The following is an 18,793-nucleotide window of genomic DNA, read 5'->3' on the forward strand; positions in this document are numbered from 1 at the left end:
GACCAGACTCGCTGCATATGTGCGTCAGTGTGTGGGAGTCTTCACTATTGTGCCAATGGACAGCAGTGGTCGAGCAGTCCTTGGAATCCTAAGAGAAATCATTCAGTAATAATAACATTCTTGAATCAAATAAAATGAGAAATACAAAAGTGTTACCTAACCCCGAGCTTACTAAATAGACAACATTTTAATTACTGCAATAGAATATATATTATCAGTAGAGTCATAAATTGACTCATGTATTTGGTAAAACGTAATTTTCTTCCAAATGACAAGAATTTGATTTGACAAGAGAAAATTGTACAAGTTTTGTATGGCTTGTAGTTCAGTTTTATTTGTCAAATTGCTGTTGGGGTTAGTGTTAGGGAAACAGGATTGAACATTTGGATTGGAGTGTCTTGCAAAAGCAAATATATGCAGGTTTGACTTGGCCCCTTCAAATGATGTGTGGGGAAAAAAATGAAATATAGTTTCCAGCTTAACTCAAAACTTGTACAAACTACCAGACTTTTTCTCATAGGCTAAAACAATGGCTTCTGAGCAGGCAGACGGGTCAACATTAGGCTTCTTACTTTTTAATATTATGACTGATACTACTACAGCCACTAATAATAGTGATTAAACTGTAAATTTTTAGAGGATATTGATAACTATGAATTGTTTTTTGTGTATTTTTAGAAGATAATGACGAATTTGAAACTTGTTATCTTGTGGGAAATAGTTTTAATGAATTTAGACTATTTGAAATGCTTCATGATGATTTTTAGGAAGGATTGCCATTGATGAAATGTTGTTGTCAGAAGTGCTTTTATGCAAGTATTGCAGATGGAAAGTAGCTTGAAGCAAAATCTGGCACAGAGCATATCTTCTCTTTGAGATCAATGTAATCTGGGCACTGTTCTTGTTGTAAATACATAAGTAAACACAAAATAATGTTCAGAGAACCATATCTTCAACATGGCAAGATATAAGTGCTTTGTCAGAGGTCCAAGCAAATTTATATGTTTTCTAATATATGTTCTTGTGCAGTCTTTTCAAACTAACCATAATCAAGAACAGTTCTGCAATATCATCATACCATTTATTCCGTCTTGTGCATGCCCTTGAAATCTTAATAGGACAAATCCACTAAGAAACCAAAGAAGGAGATTTTCCACAGTCATAAAATATGATTAGGTTACCTGGAAAATGTCAGGGGCAAAATGCATTTATCGTGTTTTTCTGAGTAGTTTGTGGAAACAGGAGGAGCGGGAAGATGTAGGACAGGTTTAAGTCGACAACATTTACACAACAATTCTCGTTCCCTGCTCAGCTTTGATCATCCATCTTAGGGCAGAGACCAAACATATTAAAGAAGAGGTTATGACTGTTTTTCTCTGTGCTACATAAACAAACTCAGGAGTCTGAGTGATCAAGGAGCCAAATGCCCCCACACACTCATAGTTTACACCTGTAATTTTCACAGTACACTGTATAAAAAAGGTACTGTGGTGACACGAGTTAAGTTTGGACTGCAAGATTTTGATCCAATACAGAACATGTTGAAGATATTTACGATAACAGTTCTGCCAAAGGACACAATAAAAGTGATGTATTAGAATGTAGTAATGAAAGTGCGAAACTTCAATCTCCAAAACCATTTATTTCCCCTTCAAACCTCTACAGATGCAGCAGCAGCAGAGCCATCAGCCACCTCAGTCTCTCCATCTCCTCCAGTGTGTAAAACATAGAACCTCACACAAACAATTCAGGTCCAAAAAACTTCAAACTTTCCTTTCCTTTATTAAAGCATCATGTAACTTGTGGAAGGTCTGTCATTTCTCCATGGAGATGTTATTGGCTTGTCTTGAATGTCCCACTGAATGGCATTAAACGTCTATCTTTGTTATTACTACTAAAACCTTAAAAACATACAATCTTACTGAGGCAGACTGTAACCTGTAACTTGTTGACACTATAGTCTACTTGAAATCAGATAAGTTTCCAGGCAAAGCAATAACAGCTCCACGGAGACAAAGAAATGGCAAACCCTCCACCAGAAAAGTTACATCTTTATTTACATGTGGTTTTAATAAAGTACATCATTATTTTTACAATTGTACTCCTGTTTTGACTCCTACAACCTTTCTTTTCACTCCTTTCTGCTGAATATAAGAAGCTTTTTACCAGTGCAGCCTGTAATCAAGAACAAGCCTTTTTAAAGTGGTCAATCAGCTCCTTCAGTGCCACTCAGAAATGGTTCTTCAGAATGGACTATGGAGGGAGTTCTTAAAAATCGTAGTCTGCATAACTTTAACGCTGTGTATTAAGTGCGATATAAAAATATGTCCTGATCTATTTTGGGTGGTGAGTGAAACATGATATTTGGAGCAGAGGGGACAGGAGAAGAGTGCGTGCCCAGTCAGGGTCACATAAATGTACACAGCTTTACAAGGGACCAGCACTATGCAGTTTGGATAATAGCTGGTGAAAAACTTTGATTACTTCATGGCTAAATGTGAACTCTGTCAGTGGATATTTTATCATATAATTTTATTTATTTATTTATTTTTGGTCCTGGGTTTAAGTTGGACACATTACAGCTTTTTTTTAGTACATGTTTAATTCTGATTTAGTCTTGGTACTCAAAAGAGCTGATTCTTGGAAGTACAAAAAAAAAAAAATAATAATAATAATAATGTGGCAGTACATATGAATAAGAATAGAACAGAGGGAAGGATACTCTTGTGACATCCAGATATTTGTAACCTCTTTATATATCCTTGTATAATGTAACCAGTTGGTTTGTTATACTGTACTACAGATTATGGTAGGGCTGAACCATTTGAGTAAAATATTTAATTGTGATTTTTTTGACAAGTATTGTGATTCGATTTTTCCATTCATCTTTCATTTTAAACACATCCAGAAAAATTGTCAAAAAGACTGAAATATGAACTGAAACTAACACAAGAATCACATTTCAGGACTACAGGGTTGGCAGTTTTGCTACTAGCATCCATTCAAATTCTGATTTCTATTCGATTGTAATTAATCAAACAGCCCTGATTTATGGCAGTCAAATTAAAATCTCAATTTGAATGACTATAAACAGTAAGTAAGATAAGTTCATAATTTGCTCAGTAAACGGCAAAATATCCTGTCTTATTATACCTTATAGATTATATTTCTACAAAGACGTTCTGACATACATGTGATTCTTTTATGATTTCTTATAAGTTCATATTTCAATCTTTTCTCAAATGTTAATGCTCCTGAACATGTTTTGTGTTACTGTGAATAGAAATATACTTTTAAAATAGCTAATCTTGCATTTCCTTCTGATAATACCACTTTGTTATAAGAAAAAGACTAAATGAATTTTCCAAACATATATTCCAAATCTAATCTTAATTGTAATGCTCACTGCGATTTTAAGACTCATGAAATATGCTTACAATATATTTTTCCCCACATAATTCATACCTGCTTCAGTAAGATTATAAAAATATGACAGTAGAAAGACCATTGGATTTTACAGTTCTCTGCTGTCACCATTTTAGTTGTCGCTAGATTATTTTTGCGCATTGTAAAGATGTAGTACAGTTTATTCCTTTCAAAAACGCTTTTCTCCATAAAGCTACTCTATAATGCTACGTAATATGATCAGTGTTACATATTAAAATTCCTTTGCCAGCCAGAGAAATGTATTGTTGCCATTCTAGTGCATACAGGAGGATTAGTGCAGATTGTTCAAGGTCTGAACCCAACACAGAAAACAGATGGTGACAATAAAAACCTGGCTTTGTAAATTGCTGCTTTCCTGTGAATGTAAGCTGTTTCTTTCACAAAAACCTAAATGCCTAAGCACCATGGTCAAATTTTGAATGCGAAATCTGTTATTTCCCTGGCCAGATCCCACCTGCTAAATGCAGACAGCCAGGTGCAGCCAAATCTGTGCAGACGGGTACATATGGTCTACACCTTCACCAGTGTGTGCTAAGTAGACCTATATATTACAAGCTTTTAAAGTGCTACTCAGGGGGACTCTATGGAAGGCAAGGACATAACGACAAGAGTGAGAAAAGCCACAGTGCAAGGGAGTGGACTTCAAGGATTTCAAGTGCAATATAATTTGAAACAAGTAATTTTCTTATGTATTAACTTGTAAAAAAAAAGCAGAAGTCGTAGCAAAGTACATGCAAATGAATGTCATGTCAAGTGGTTTTGAAGGTGCTATTGCTTTGTGTATTTTTATGTTGAGTCAGTTGCCCATTCTGGAAAAATAAAGCACACCGAAGTGGGGTGAGACAAGAGAGTTAGGGAATCTCTGTTTAACTTCCCTAGACATACGTGATAATATATTATGTATGTATACCATAATATACCATATTATGGTACTATAATATATATGGTGATGAGTGTGGAGAAACATTCACCAAATTGTCTTGCAACATACTCTGTGCTTCAACCTTTCCACTAGAGACCACCACCTTGTTAATGTACTCATAATGAAGTTGATTTGTAATGATAATGGCATTGTGCAGTCCCATTCTGAATCCTCTTTATAAATGAGTTGTGGTTCAGTCTCATAACCTACCAAATGTGCCGTAAACCACCCAATAGACCACCAACTTGGCAACGTATTTATTCATTTTCTCTGTGTTTAATTTCTTCATATCAACATCTGTACACATTGTGGTTTATTAATCACTTTGACTATAGCTCACTCACATTTTCTTGAAGTCACAGAAGGTGTAATTGGGCCAGTCGATGTAGCAGACCACTCGGCCGGGCAGCTGGTCAGTGTTGGAGTAGTAGTACTGCGGAAAGGCCAGGAGCAGAGCCAGGACCCAGATCACTGCCACTACCACCTTGGTCTCCGTGGACGACATGCGCTGCTGCAGGGGGTGGATGATGGCCATGTACCTGTCACACAAAACACAGGCTAATGTAGTGACCAAGGTTTGCGGTATCTGGGCACAACTTCTGCTATATGTGCCCGGTAATGCAGTTCCTTACAGCAGTGTCTGTGAAGCGGTGTAGCCTTGAGAGGCACCATAAAGCTATAACGTACTGCAGCTCAAATATAAAGATGAAATTCAATAGGCTATATTAAAGGCTGTATTGCAATGAAGTTTGACAAAGTTAGTGAAATATCAACCGTATACTATCTGATTTAAAGTGACTGTACCTGATTGTTCATGTAGTTGAGCACTGGCACATTTTAAAGACTGATCTGGAATTGACACAAATATTCAAAGATCCACTGCTGTTCACATATAGAAGAGGCAGAAATCTGAGAGACACCTTGGTACGTTCAGACTTCTCTCTTGGCAGAAACACACCAAACGTGCAAACTCTTATTGCCCCTCTTCCTAATGGTAACTATAGGTGTGGCAGTTGCGCACAGTGCCATAATACTACTAATAATACTACTCATTTCTGCCATCCTTTGACTGGAAAGAAGTTTCCCATCAAAAGTGTCATCACGTGTGCGTCAACCCACGTGGTGTACTTGTTGCGCTGCTCATGTGGTCTTGCATATGTGGGAAAAACCACACGAAAACTAAAAACCTGCATCAGTGAACACAAAAGCGCGATAAGACGCCAAGATGAGGACTCTCCTGTAGCTGTCCATTTTAACCTGGTAAAACATGATGTGTCTTCTCTTCACTTTTGCGGGATTGAACAGGTGCCTGCTCCGCGGAGGGGTGGCGACCACAACTGCGCGTTAAAGAGATGCGAAGCCTATTGGATTTTATCTTACAAACTCTTAATCCAAAGGGTTTAGATGATGAACTGTTGTTTAATGTAATGTTGTGATGTGGACATGTAGAGAGCTGTTTTTTGCCCTCCCTCTGAGTTATGAGGGAGATGAAATGGAACTTGTTGGGGGTGTCAGTTATGTCATTTATGTTGTTTTTTTACAAAAATCTAAAAATCATGGTATATATCTGCTATTTTTTCTGATCGATAATAATCATTATATTTTTCTAGTTATTATCCATGCATTTTAACTCACAAAAAACTTTGTATAGTGAATTATGCACAATCTTGCGGGTGTTTTGGGGTCTGATTGCGAATATATGTGTCTCACTATTATTGGTTGATTAAACTAAAGGGGGCTGTCCTCATACCTGAGGAAGGTCAGAGCAACCGAAACGTTGTGTGGAATAAAATTGCATTAAGAGTGAGACAGTGTGTGGGAGTTTCCTTTATTCTTCATGTAGTTGAGCAAAAATTGTTTTATGAAACCACTGTAGGCTGATTGCATCAAGAGATATTGTCTGATAAGCTGGAAGTACATTGCTAGCATGCTAGTTGTTTTTAGCATTACCATGACACAAAACTCTGCTCTGGTCTCTGAAAGTAGTGAAAAGCTCTCATAAAGTTGTTGTAGTGAATAATTAGGATGCTAAGAATGCATTAGGAAAGTGAGTAATAATGTTGGACCGCTGCAAACTGTTTTAAATGAACATGTTTGTTTTTCCACATTTTTAAGATAACAATAACTGGGCTTGCCTTAAAACAAACTATATGCTCATAAACATGCATGCAGCCTCAGTGAGTCTGCAGGTTCTGAGCTTTCACATGAGGCATGGTCTGTCCATATGTTGTGAATGTGAAAATCTTTCCCAGTGTCCTCTGGCTGCAGGGTAAGGCACTAAATAACCCAGGTTCAGTTATGATTTCTTTGTTTAACGTTGCAACATAACCTCAAAACAAAATCTTAGTTTGTGAATTTTGTTCATTGACAATGGCAATAAAACTGGTTCTCGTTCTGATTCTGAAATTGTAAAAAACTGGCAACTGTTATCTTTCTAGCAGACTGTCAAACAAAGCACAGCCAACTATTTGTTTCAAGGTGATATCCAAGTTCACTGAGTTTTCAAGGATGTCTGACTCCATTCTGAACATTTGACACTTTTTAATTAGCTCTAATTGTTAGGGCCGCCTTGTGCTTGTAACCTTCCTCTGAGTCTTGCAGACAGATAAACAGGAGGGCTGAGGGACAAATACAGATTAACACAACAAAGACTTAGCTATCAATCCTGTAACTGCACTGTCAGGCACATTGTACAAACAAATATTTAAGTAACAGTTTTCATTTGGGGCTAATGTGGTGCAGCAGGTTACGTATAAACCCACTAACTGGGTATGCAATTTAATCTGTCTCTTGTATCCCTTGGCAAGACACTTCACTTAACAATATAACAAAAATAATAATAACTTTGATATAATGCCTTAATATTCACACTATTCATTCACTCCATATACAAACCGCTTCTATAGTCCTTGCCCCTGCCCTGGGATAGACTGATGTAAGCAAGGCTGCGAATCCGTGCCATCAACCACCACCATCACTCATTAGGCAAGGCAAAGTGGGTGAAGTGTCTTGCCAAAGGACACAACAACAGCACAATCTAATTTGAGCTGGGATGAAACCATCAAACTTTGGGTTGGGTTTGAGGGTGAACAGAAAGAGCATATATACATGGGAAAACCTGAATTTTCCTATGTATTTGAGCAATAATTGTCTTCCCCCGAAAGAAGCTCTTGAGGTCGAAATATGTTTGCAGTCTACATCTAATTATATCAGAAAGTGCATGTTACCATGCTAGTTTTTACGGCATTGTTACGCATTGGCCATGGTTCTGTTTAGGCAAGCTGCTGAGGATGAGTGAGTTTATAGAAAGATTCCCTTGTTCTGCCTGTATTCCCTTGTTCTGCCTGTGAACATCTTGCTGAAGATGAAGTGTAAAGATACAAATCTGTGTGAAAGTCATGAACTTAAAATAGAGATCTGTTAAATTGGATCAGAGGCGACAAAACCTGCAGGAAAGAAAGACTCACACGCCCATGCTGCAACACAAACAACAGATATGGACTCCTTTGGTCTATATTGGTCTGAGAATAGACAATGTACATGAATAATAGAATATGTGATTTTGTGATGAGTTACGTTTAGTTGAATTTTAATGTGAACCAAACATAACTGCTATGTGCTACTCAAAACATAATGGATTTCTTTAATACTGTATACAGACAGCGGTAGCTCGACTTAGGTGTTTTTGTTCTACATCTATGATGTAGGATTTAATATAGATTTCATCCTATTGAAATGTGTTCTCTGCACTAGAAAAACCCTTCAACCCATACTACTCAATGTAAAAATATTCACAAGCATTCACAATACAATACTCTGATTCGGCTATCTAACAGAACACATTGCAAATACAGTTTAATGCAGATATCCAGCATTCTGTAATTAAATACATTTTCAAAGTATTCATCCCAACACTGCACATGGAATTTTGCTAACCACTTTGCCACCCAAAACTATACCCTAACAACTATCTAAAATTGAGTTGCAAAGTCTAAACTTAGCATTTACTTAAATTATTCATCATGTTATAATCAATCAGTTGGGTATGTAATATTCATGGGACAATCAGACCAGCATGAATAAAGCCTCTGCATTCACTTCATTAACACCAGGCCTCATCAGAACACACTGGCTTCAACTTTTAATTCCATTTTCACTCGTTTAATAAACCAAGATTAGGCTGTGACCATGTTACCAACACCAGGGAATACGGTAATTAAAACTCTTAATTTAATACTTCAGGAAATATTGAAATTAGGTAACATTCAGATCAAGGACTGAACAGATTATACAAAAGAAAAAATAACAACGTCAACAAGATAGCAGACAAAAACTTTTAAAAGTACAAATTTTAAAAGTTTGCAATTGCAAAATTGCAAAACCATTATCTGAAATAACAGTAAAACGCAATGTAGTTTAAGGTGGTCTTCCTGGCTTAAATCAATTTTACAATCTGCAGTAAAGACAAGTCACTGAGAACAGTTTACAACCAACCAAGTGTAACAATAGACAGAATTAATATGCGAAGCCTCTAAATATTGTTTCTGTTTAGTTTTTTTGAAATGTCACCAATACATTGCAACCCTGGGAGGCCATAATAAAAAGTAAGCAGCATCCATCTATTCGGAGAAGAAAAAATATTTATCAAACAGAAGCAGATTCAGTTCATTTTATGTATGCAAAAAATATTAAAATTACAAACACTTTACCAACTGTGGACTGCCAGTAACCACCAGCTCTGCACAGTATAGGCATTACTTCAACAATTTTTACTATTCGAATTGCTACTACTACCTCTTACATAAAATATTTCTAACCATTTCAAGGTTTCTTTTGGTCAGAAACCTTGTTTACTGAAAATAGACCTGGGTAAATTGCAACCCAAGGGCTTGTTTTAATCCAGCCCTCCAGCAATAACTAGTATAGCGTATAGTAACAGGTAACCTATAATTTATATATATTGCGTTGGTCAGGCTGTCCACCACATGCTTGGGTATAAATATGGCCCTCGGGGAAAAAAACAAAAATCAAACAAGCCTATTTATAAATCTATGAATATCATATCAAATCAAACCAGCCAGTCAGGTCTGTACATGTGTTTGGATCACATTTGAGCCTCTGACATACAGAGTTAACAAGGTGTAAATAACAGCTTAATGCTGCTAATAGGACAAATTAATCTGCTAAATGGACGTCCCTACTCAATTATATCAGGGGCCTTTGATATGAAGCTCTGTGTGTGTGTGTGTACATGTGGGGGTGTGCGTGCGTGTGTGTGCGCGTGTGTGTGCATGCATGTGTGTCCTTGTGTGCGTGTGTCTGTGTGTGCGCGTGTGGGTGCTCTGCTTTGAGAGTTGGGTTTGTGAGGCGGGTGCACTGGTGGTTGGATCAAATGCACACCTGCAGCCAAAAGTGAGTGGACCATCAAAAACAGATGATATCAGAAACAGCAGAGGACAGAGGTGAAAACAGGACACAGGGCTTTTGAGGACCACACAAAATACTCATCGTTTTAAAGGAACTCTATGTAAAAAAATATATTTCTGTGTTCACAGATATGAACATATTCAAATCAGTCATAGCTTTTACTGATAACAATTTTAATGCTGATTTATTCTTATTTACAAAAAGCTTGGACATTTGGTGTTTTGGTTCTCAAGACAATTATTCAGTCAGAAAGTAGAATGAACCTCACATGAATCTCTCATTAGGGTTGCCAGCTTCAATGCTGAAATCCATCTGGTTTAAACCTAAAAGAACTCCCTCTGACCTGACTCCTCACTATGTAAGCCCCAGCACCTGCAGCCCATCATGAATCAGTGCTAGTGCCGCCTCTGCAGCTCAGTGAGGAAGTTTTATACGTTTTGAGCTTTCACATGATGCATGGTCTGGCCATATACTGACAAAAACTTGAATGTGTCCTCTATATGGAGATGGTTCAGACACTGGTACGCCAGGTTCTGCTCTGATTTAATACAAAATTGTTAGAATTCAGGCTACATACAGTTCCTTTAAAAGGTGCACTATGTAATTTTTCTGGCGGTGCATGGTATTACACTTATTTATCTCCACTGAGACAGCTTGATGCCATACTGTGAAAAAGGCAAAGCAATAACATTAGAAAAGTTGCACCTTTGAGTATCATTCTTCTCCTCCAGATGCCCTTCCTGAAGCAACCAGACGTATAAATGGAGTTGTCGGAGTGATGCAATGCACTAGTGCTTCTCCCACAAGTCCTCCTCTGTAGACGTCCACGAACATCTGAGGTTCTTATTTGTAATCCAGTCTATTCCCCCCTGAATAAAGCATTACCAAGAATCTTCAGCTCTTCCTCGAGGTTTTCCCTAAGTGGCAAAGTCTCTATTTCTGTAAACAAATAAAATCAACTCAAGTCTCAATAGTTTGAGAAGCCTGAAGCTTGATACCAGCATGAGACAGGGACGTCTCAGACCAATTAGTGCATTCTCACAGGACTAGCACTTTTTTGGTTCGTTAACAAATAGAGTCTGCAAGCTTTAGGCAATAAAAATTGAATAGTTTAAGAAAGTTTTCTTTAAAGAGGACTTAAGTAAAAAATCAACATTTGTTTGTTTATAACCATGTTATAACAGTGTAAATGTGTTGTATTTCATTTGGATTCATGCTAATTTGAGAAATTGTTCTCTGCATTCAAGTTTTTTTTAATTTAATTTAATTTTTTATTGTTATGGATTTAAACAGCAACTTTCTACTTTTGAGTTTTGTAAATCAGGTACCCAAGGCTAAACAGAAACTTCCAATTCCAGTTATGTGCTCAATTTGTGATAGCAATACTAGATGTTGAAGATTCTTAATGTTTCCTGGCAAGTTAATGGCTTTCAAGTAGAACCATGACAGGCCTATATAAACTCAACCATGATGCACACTGTGATAAGGCATGGCAAGTTTGGTTTTGAAATTGATAAAGACATACACTCTAATTCAATTATTCTGACAAAACAGCTAATCCTGTGTCCCATTGTGTTACTGCCGTCAACATTTATTAAGATCCAGATATACTCTTTGTGCTTGGATGGAACCCAATTTTATGATTGCCACAGTAAACCAAATTGTTAGGATTGTGTCAGCAAGAACATTCCATGTAAATAATAAATAAATAAATAAATAAATAAATAAATGAAAAGAAAATCTAAATATTCAAAAGGAGATTATTAAGAATTTTGAAGAAAGAAAAAAAATCCAACTTTCAGACAGACTTCCTTTCTATTGGATTCAGGTAGACCACAAAATGAGTTGTTATTTCTATAGAGACCAAAGCTACATCCGAGTGGGATCCTAAAATGGAAATGCTGAAATCCAGTGTGGTGCCAGAACATTAGGCAGAGTTACGGGCTGAAAAAGGTCCAAAATGTCAGTGTGCACCTCCACATTCTGTCTCTATAAACCGGTGTTTTATAGTGAGCTGGAGCCTCATTCACAAATGCTTTGGTTAAATGTATTTAAGTCTATTCTGGTAATTTTCAAGTTTTGCATTTGCAAATAGAATCACAAAGGTGCCCTTTAAAAACACATTTTGAATAATGATTTAAATAGCCTTGGGTGTAAATATTTAATAGTTTACTTGAAGCCCCACTGTGTAACATTTCAGATAAAATTAAAATAACATTCTTTTGCCACTAATAGACCTAATTACAAGTTAGGTCTGTGCCGAGGCAAGCCCAGAGCAAGGTTACATTACGTCAAGGTATTTTTATGCAATAGAAATAAATGCTTTTGTTATAGTTCATGTTACATAGTGAAGCTTAAATTTTATGAAACGATACAAAATGAAACTACAAATGCACTATATGGATTGCTGATGACAACACGCTATAAGACTGATTTTATTCAGGAAAAGATTATTACTTTTGTTAAAATGCAAATTGCAATTTCTTGCTCACCTTGAAGAAAGTTTTAATTAGAACTGTACTCATGACTCAGTGACTTTTTAAGTTAAAATACCAAAAATAGCTAAGTGTGTAGTTTAAGGGACCTTGTCAGCAACATCAGCAATCAAAATACAACTAACTGGTACAAACATTTAAAGTGCTTGTTTTTCTATGTGAATGGATCCCTGTTTTACTTCATTCAAACCTAAAATTTCCCACTATCTCATCTGTCATCTTAGTTTTGCTCACTTGTTTCCTGGCCTGAGTTCTAGTGGTAGCCTATACTTTTGATTAGACCCTCTCCTTCAAACAGTCCACAGAGTCTGCTCCTGTCTGCTATAAATCACCGGCTTCATTAACCAAAAAGCCACTGCCTCAGCATGGACAGGGAACAACTGCTGCGGTGCACTTTTCATTATATTTTTCCCATGCACATCGCAGTGCTTCCTTAGTGATCTGTCTGTGAAAAAGACTGTTTTCATAAAATGGCTTCCTTGTTTCCAAAAGATATTGACTGAAACATTGTAAGTACTAGGTAGAAAATAATAGTTCGTAGATGGTGGTATTATTGATATAGTCTGGTCATTGTTTGAGCAATAGTAGTAATTTGATTGGAGAAAAACACAGTGGAGAAGCCAGTGTGGTAAATTCCTTTGTAAATTTGCAGGAGTCTATTTTAACTGTGGTTCAATACGTTAAAGGCCTTGTAAACGATTTTTCTCATGCATTCAAGATAAATATGTCTTGCCCCAGCACACATATATTCTATAAGAAGCTCCTGAGGTCAAAATAAGTCTGCTGTCTGGTAATCAGTTAACTTTATCGTCACGGCAAAATTTTGCTCTGGTCTCTGGAAGTTGTGAAAAGTGCTTATAAACTCATCACGGTGAGTAATTAGAATGTTTGAAATGCAAAAGGTAAGTGAGGAATAACTTTGGACCACTGCAAACCATTTAAAGTGAACCATGTTAATTCTGTTTTGCAGGTTTTTAAGACAGTAAAAATCAGGTACAGGCCTTTATTTACCACTCTCCTGCTTTAAAATACAATCGCTCAATTAATCAGTCGTAACCAGTGGGGTTGGGTGGACCAAAGACGTGCAGACTCGGGGCAGATTTACAGTGTTTATTTACAAAATAGTGAAATTCAGTTCAAACACAATAATTAATCCAGCAGGGGACAGGGGCTAGAGTCCAGGGCAGGATCCAGGAGTGGAGCACGGTGCAGAGGGCGAGCCGGGATCCGGGAACGTGAGCCACAAAGGTAAAGACCAGTAGACCAGAGCCAGGGAAAGGAGCAGGGTGCAGGGTGAGGTCCAGGGGCGTAGTGTGCAGGAGACAAGGTGAAACAATACCATACCAGGTCGGGGAAGCCAGGCGGGAGCAGAGCCGGGAGTGCAGGAGCTGGAGCAGTGCAGGAGACAGGATCTGAGGGTGAGAATAAAATCCAAAATGAGCAGGATGCAAAAAGGCAAGGATACATGAAAAAAGCAGGCAAGATATTCACGAGGACACGCGGATGATCTGGCACCGAGTGTCTTCTCCGAGCTCCTCTTATCCACGGCGGGTGGTGATGATTACCCTGATGGGACACAGGTGCGTGCGGGAGGAGCCGAGAGTCCCGCCCAGCTCCAGGTTCAGGCAGGTGAGGGAGGGGGGAGAGCACACAGGGAGACAGAACAGGAGCAGAGATACATGCCTCATGAGATAACCATTAGCTGCTGTATATCGCCACATCATATATAATTGATATATAATGTATCACTTAAATGCTAACAACAATTAGAATGCTAACAGTACCGTTCCTGGTTTGCTGAGGATAAATAATTGTGCTCCCTTCATCTGACTTGTGAATTCGCATAATTATATAAGCATAAAAAAACAAAGATAAATCTGTCAACTCGACAAAAAGTTTTAGGAGTGAAGATGATTTGCTCACACTTCACATCTACAACTTTTTGTCCAGTTTGTCCAAGATTGACTTTTTCATGGATCAGTCCTGGACGATTGAAGTATTACTCAAGCATGAAAAACAACCAGGTGATGTAAAACATGTTTTTAAAATGTAGTCCTGTCTGCAGTGGTGGTAGGTCAAAGGTTATTTTCATTCTGGCAACTCGGGGATCTCCAGGAGAAAATATGACATGAGGGGGCATTCATGTGCAATTTACACTCAACAAGATGTATTTACCACAATTCCCATGAAGGCAGTATTACACAGACAGCACACAACAATCTCATTTTGACCCTAAGAGCTGCTTTTACAATATATCTGTGCAAGGGAAGAACATCTTTTACTTTATTACATGACAAAATCGGATATCCCTTTAAAGCAGGGGTGTCCAAACTTTTTTCATGAAGGGCCGCATATAAAATCACAGACAAAGCCGAGGGCCGACTGAGGGCCATAGACTGGTCGCCAATACAGTGAATACTTCAAATGTGTGTTATTATTACAAGTTAGACTGAACCGCTAGACCTTAATTCATGCTTACATCCTCAATGGGACACATTAAATATTTGATAAGGGCTTGTTAAAGCAGATTTTCAGAAATATACAGTAAAAAGTACTGTTTAAAGAAATACAGGCTAATTCACCTGGAAGCTTGAGGGCCAAGAAAAATTGGTCTGAGGGCCGCATTTGGCCCCCGGGCCGCAGTTTGGACATGCCTGCTTTAAAGGAACTACATGTATCCTGCGCTTTTACTGTTTTAAAGATACAATCTCAGTGGAACCTGGGCTGCCAGTGCCTTAACCTACAAATAGAAGACACATGCACATTTTTCTTATTCTCTGTGTATGTGTGTATATGGACAGGATGAAGCTCAGAATCTCCATAATTCACTTAGCTGCACTAGCACTGATTAATGACTGGCTGCAGGTGCTGAGCTTCAGTGACGTTTAGATCAGAGACAGTATTTTTAGGTATAAACCAACTGGATTTTCAGCATTGAAACTGGCAACCAAAATGAGAGACTCATTCTTCTTTCTGATTGGAGAGTCGTCTTAAGAACCAATACATAAAATTATAACTTAAACTAACATAAACAACTCCAATGTCCAGTGTTTTAGTAACTAAGAATTAATCACATGATTGTTCTACATTGGGTGACAGGTCTAGGATATTTGAAATCAAAACATACAGTTCCTTTAAGTTTATATTTCTGCTATTGGATTGTGATTGTGATACTCCATACTTACAACATGAATTTTGCTATAAAGCTTAAAAGACCTTTCCTTCACCTCCCTGATGTATTGTTTTCTCTGTTGTCTCCTCACAACTACTGTTCAAAGTGGAGCTGTAATTTCATGAATTGTGTCCTATGTTATTTTCACCTGGTTTGAAGGTGAAAATTGAAAAAAGAGGTTTGTTTGTGTGCTGCGGCACTCTCAGAAAAATGCACTCTAAAAATAAAATAATGCACTGAGCACACGTGGCCCTAAAGGTAGACACAGGCCAGTCGAGGAAATTTACTATCTATAGATGCCACCCTACATCATTTAATCATCTTATTTTTTATAGAAACATTTTGAGTTTTTCCCCTGTTTTTCCTTTTTCAATATTGCAACCAGCCAAATTTATCATGGAAAATATTCCCTGATTTTCTTCTTGTATTTGAATATACATTTATCCTACTGGCATAATGTTTGGGGTGTCAGCTATGCCAGTTTTCTTATTGTACATATACAAACATGTATTGATAATGATGAAGAAACAAAATGGCAGAGTGGTTAGCATTTGCTGCGTTTCTTTCTCTCCTTCTTCCACCATCCAGACAAGTCGAAATTATAAAATAGGTTTTGAAACTGGGGTGAGTAATTATGAATGTGAGGCTCACTCTTGCTGATGTGCTAAATTGGGGGGTCTGCCACCTGCCTGTTTCCATGGAGATGTTATTTGGTATTAATTACATTATCTTCCATAGAGACAAGCAGCAGAGTCACCAGGCCAAGTTACAGAATAGTTCTGTGGAGAGGCAAGCCTGCTTGTAAACAATGCATGTTTTATATATAATGCTACAAAGATGTTTAATACCATACTATGAAAAATTCCAGGAAAAACAAAACGGTTTCTAAGCATAGAAGTAGGTGGTGGACTACCTAACAGAAAAGTGATATATTGCACCTTTAAAGTGGCAACGATAGCTTTAACCAACACCACTATCAGAATGTAATATAAATGCAGTGTTTACTGAACTCATAAGGACTGTGAGTGGCAACTATGGCCCTGAGGTTAAAATTACCATTGATTAGAAGTAAACCTTTACATAAACCTACCGTGGGAGGACAGTCTTTGGCATAAACAAACAAGATAAAACAATATGGGATGTGCAGGAAAAATATCATTTCATTGGGTCTCCTTGTTATTTTAATCCATCAGGAAATGACAAAGAGTCAATAGAAATGTCCACAGAGTTGTAGCTCAGAGTGGTTGTTTGTACGTCTAGGCATTGTTCCTTTAAAATAAACAAGATCTGCTTCTCGCCCGTGAGACTATTATCTCTTAATGGAAATATCCTGTTTACGCCGAGCTGCAGTTAAGACTTGATTTATGGTTTAAATTAGATGAAGGTTATGCTCAGGGCAAGAGGCCACAGACACAGTTTGGTATACAGTCAATAGACACAACTGTATTCGATAACATAAAATGGCTGGAGGAGAAGACAAGACCATTTTTCACTACACTGTTATAGTGTGTTATTTGATAAATTTGAGTGTTGCTGAATGTCTATCGCCACTGTTCATCCAGTTTCTACAACTGTCCTGTAATCAGTATTATTACATTACTACTTACATTTTAGTCTTTATAAGCTTGACCAGTCTCTTCCTATACTGTTGTCATTTGTGCACTCCACAAAAGCAAGAAAAACACAGTTCATCGAAATACACAAAATAACCAATGCATTATTGGAGGTTGTATGTAATATGGAAAAGGTGAGTTTTATTCAACAATTTTTTGTAGATTGTAGGGACTGAGTTTCTGCTGTGAAGAGGGAGAGAGACAGCGAGGGCAAAGGCACCTTCCATTAGCTTAAACAGGCTCCTTCACTCCTGCAGGCTTGTATCTCGCTCCACTCAGAACCAATGTGACAGAAACGACAGGTGTTGATTAGACTGTTGTTTACACTACACAGTGATATGACTGTGAGGCATCTGCTCAAACACACATCATATGCTGTCTTTCAACAACATATGCATGTGATACAAATATACAGTGATATGAAGCAGAGTCTGTATACTATTTAGTAAAAAAAAAACATGGTCTAAATGAGTGCCTAGCTTCAATTTATGACTTTTATAGGATCAATTTCTTAAAAGGTTATAAAAAAAAAAACTAAACAAAAAAACACTGAAATGAAATTGCACCGTGCAGAGATTTAAAAATGAATTTGTTAATACAAACTTCCCCATCTCTATTTTCAGGTTAAATATTAGCACAAACAGTACCTTTCAGGAAATGGCACTTCACCTACATGATTCCATTGAAACAGAAAGTTAAAACCATACATTAAAATATTATCTATGGACATTTGTGCCATACTGTGGAATATTATAGCCAACAGGGCAAGATTTCATTGAAAATAAGGAGGAGGAAGCCCTTCTCCAAGCCAAATGTGAGTCAGGTTTGAAGATGCAAGCTCGCTCACAGTGAGGATGCATGTTTTTCTTTATATTAGTGCAACAAAAACAACCAAAAGAAAAAATATGCTTTTATATTAGCATTAGTTTATTTGGCTAAAAAATTAGACAGTGGGGCTTTAAGCTAGGTTTGGATTATTAGAGAGACAAAATCTATATTATGACACCAAAAGTGAGCTCAATATTGCTCATACAGACTAGAGACTATAGCTGTGTCTCAGATTGTGTTAATTTTAAGTAAAAAGCCTAAAATTTGGATGACTCTGAAGTCTCCGCTCCACTGATGTACAGGTTGCATGGTATTAGTTGTAAACTTTGAGGCTATTAAAGCTAAAGAGTCAAATTAATATAAACATTCTTGTACTTTAGTCCATAATAGCTCACATTTGTATTGCACTTGACAGGCCTCCCAGAGCGCTCCCCTGTGGTCATTATTCATTCACTACATAAGCTACTCGTGCAGCCTCAAAAGCCTTGTAGTAGACTGATCACTCATGAACCACATTCATACACAGAGAACTGAATGTGGATGAAGCGTCTTGCTCGAGAACACAACGGCACTGATCTGAGCTAGGATCAAACATGTGACCTTTGGGTTAGTGTGGAAGTTCTCTGTCCACTGAGCCACTGCCATCCTTCAAACTGTAATTACCCTGTAGTTGAGTCCTGATTGGAATATTTCTTGTTTCATGCTACTCACAATAAAGAGGGGATACAGAGCACAGTGGAATCGGTAAATAGGTTTTGCTCATATATATATATATAAAAAAAAAAACTTATAAGATACAACCTAGTGTACAAAATATATCAAGAAAAAAGTCAGATACACCACATAATTCTTAGAGGACAAGACATATTTTGTTGATGATGCCAATTAA

General features: G+C 37.4%; 1 protein-coding gene across 1 annotated transcript in view; it reads right to left on the reverse strand.

Moving 5' to 3' along the window:
- tacr1a (tachykinin receptor 1a) overlaps positions 1-18,793 on the reverse strand; it is a 59,681-nt gene that overhangs the window by 31,522 nt on the left and 9,366 nt on the right. Inside the window, exon 2 of the mRNA XM_033972840.2 lies at positions 4,714-4,908. Coding sequence (XP_033828731.2) covers positions 4,714-4,908 — 195 coding nt within the window. The remainder of the gene's footprint in view (positions 1-4,713; positions 4,909-18,793) is intronic.

Source organism: Periophthalmus magnuspinnatus, chromosome 9 (genome assembly GCF_009829125.3).
Source record: "Periophthalmus magnuspinnatus isolate fPerMag1 chromosome 9, fPerMag1.2.pri, whole genome shotgun sequence".
Taxonomy (NCBI): Eukaryota; Metazoa; Chordata; class Actinopteri; order Gobiiformes; family Gobiidae; genus Periophthalmus; species Periophthalmus magnuspinnatus.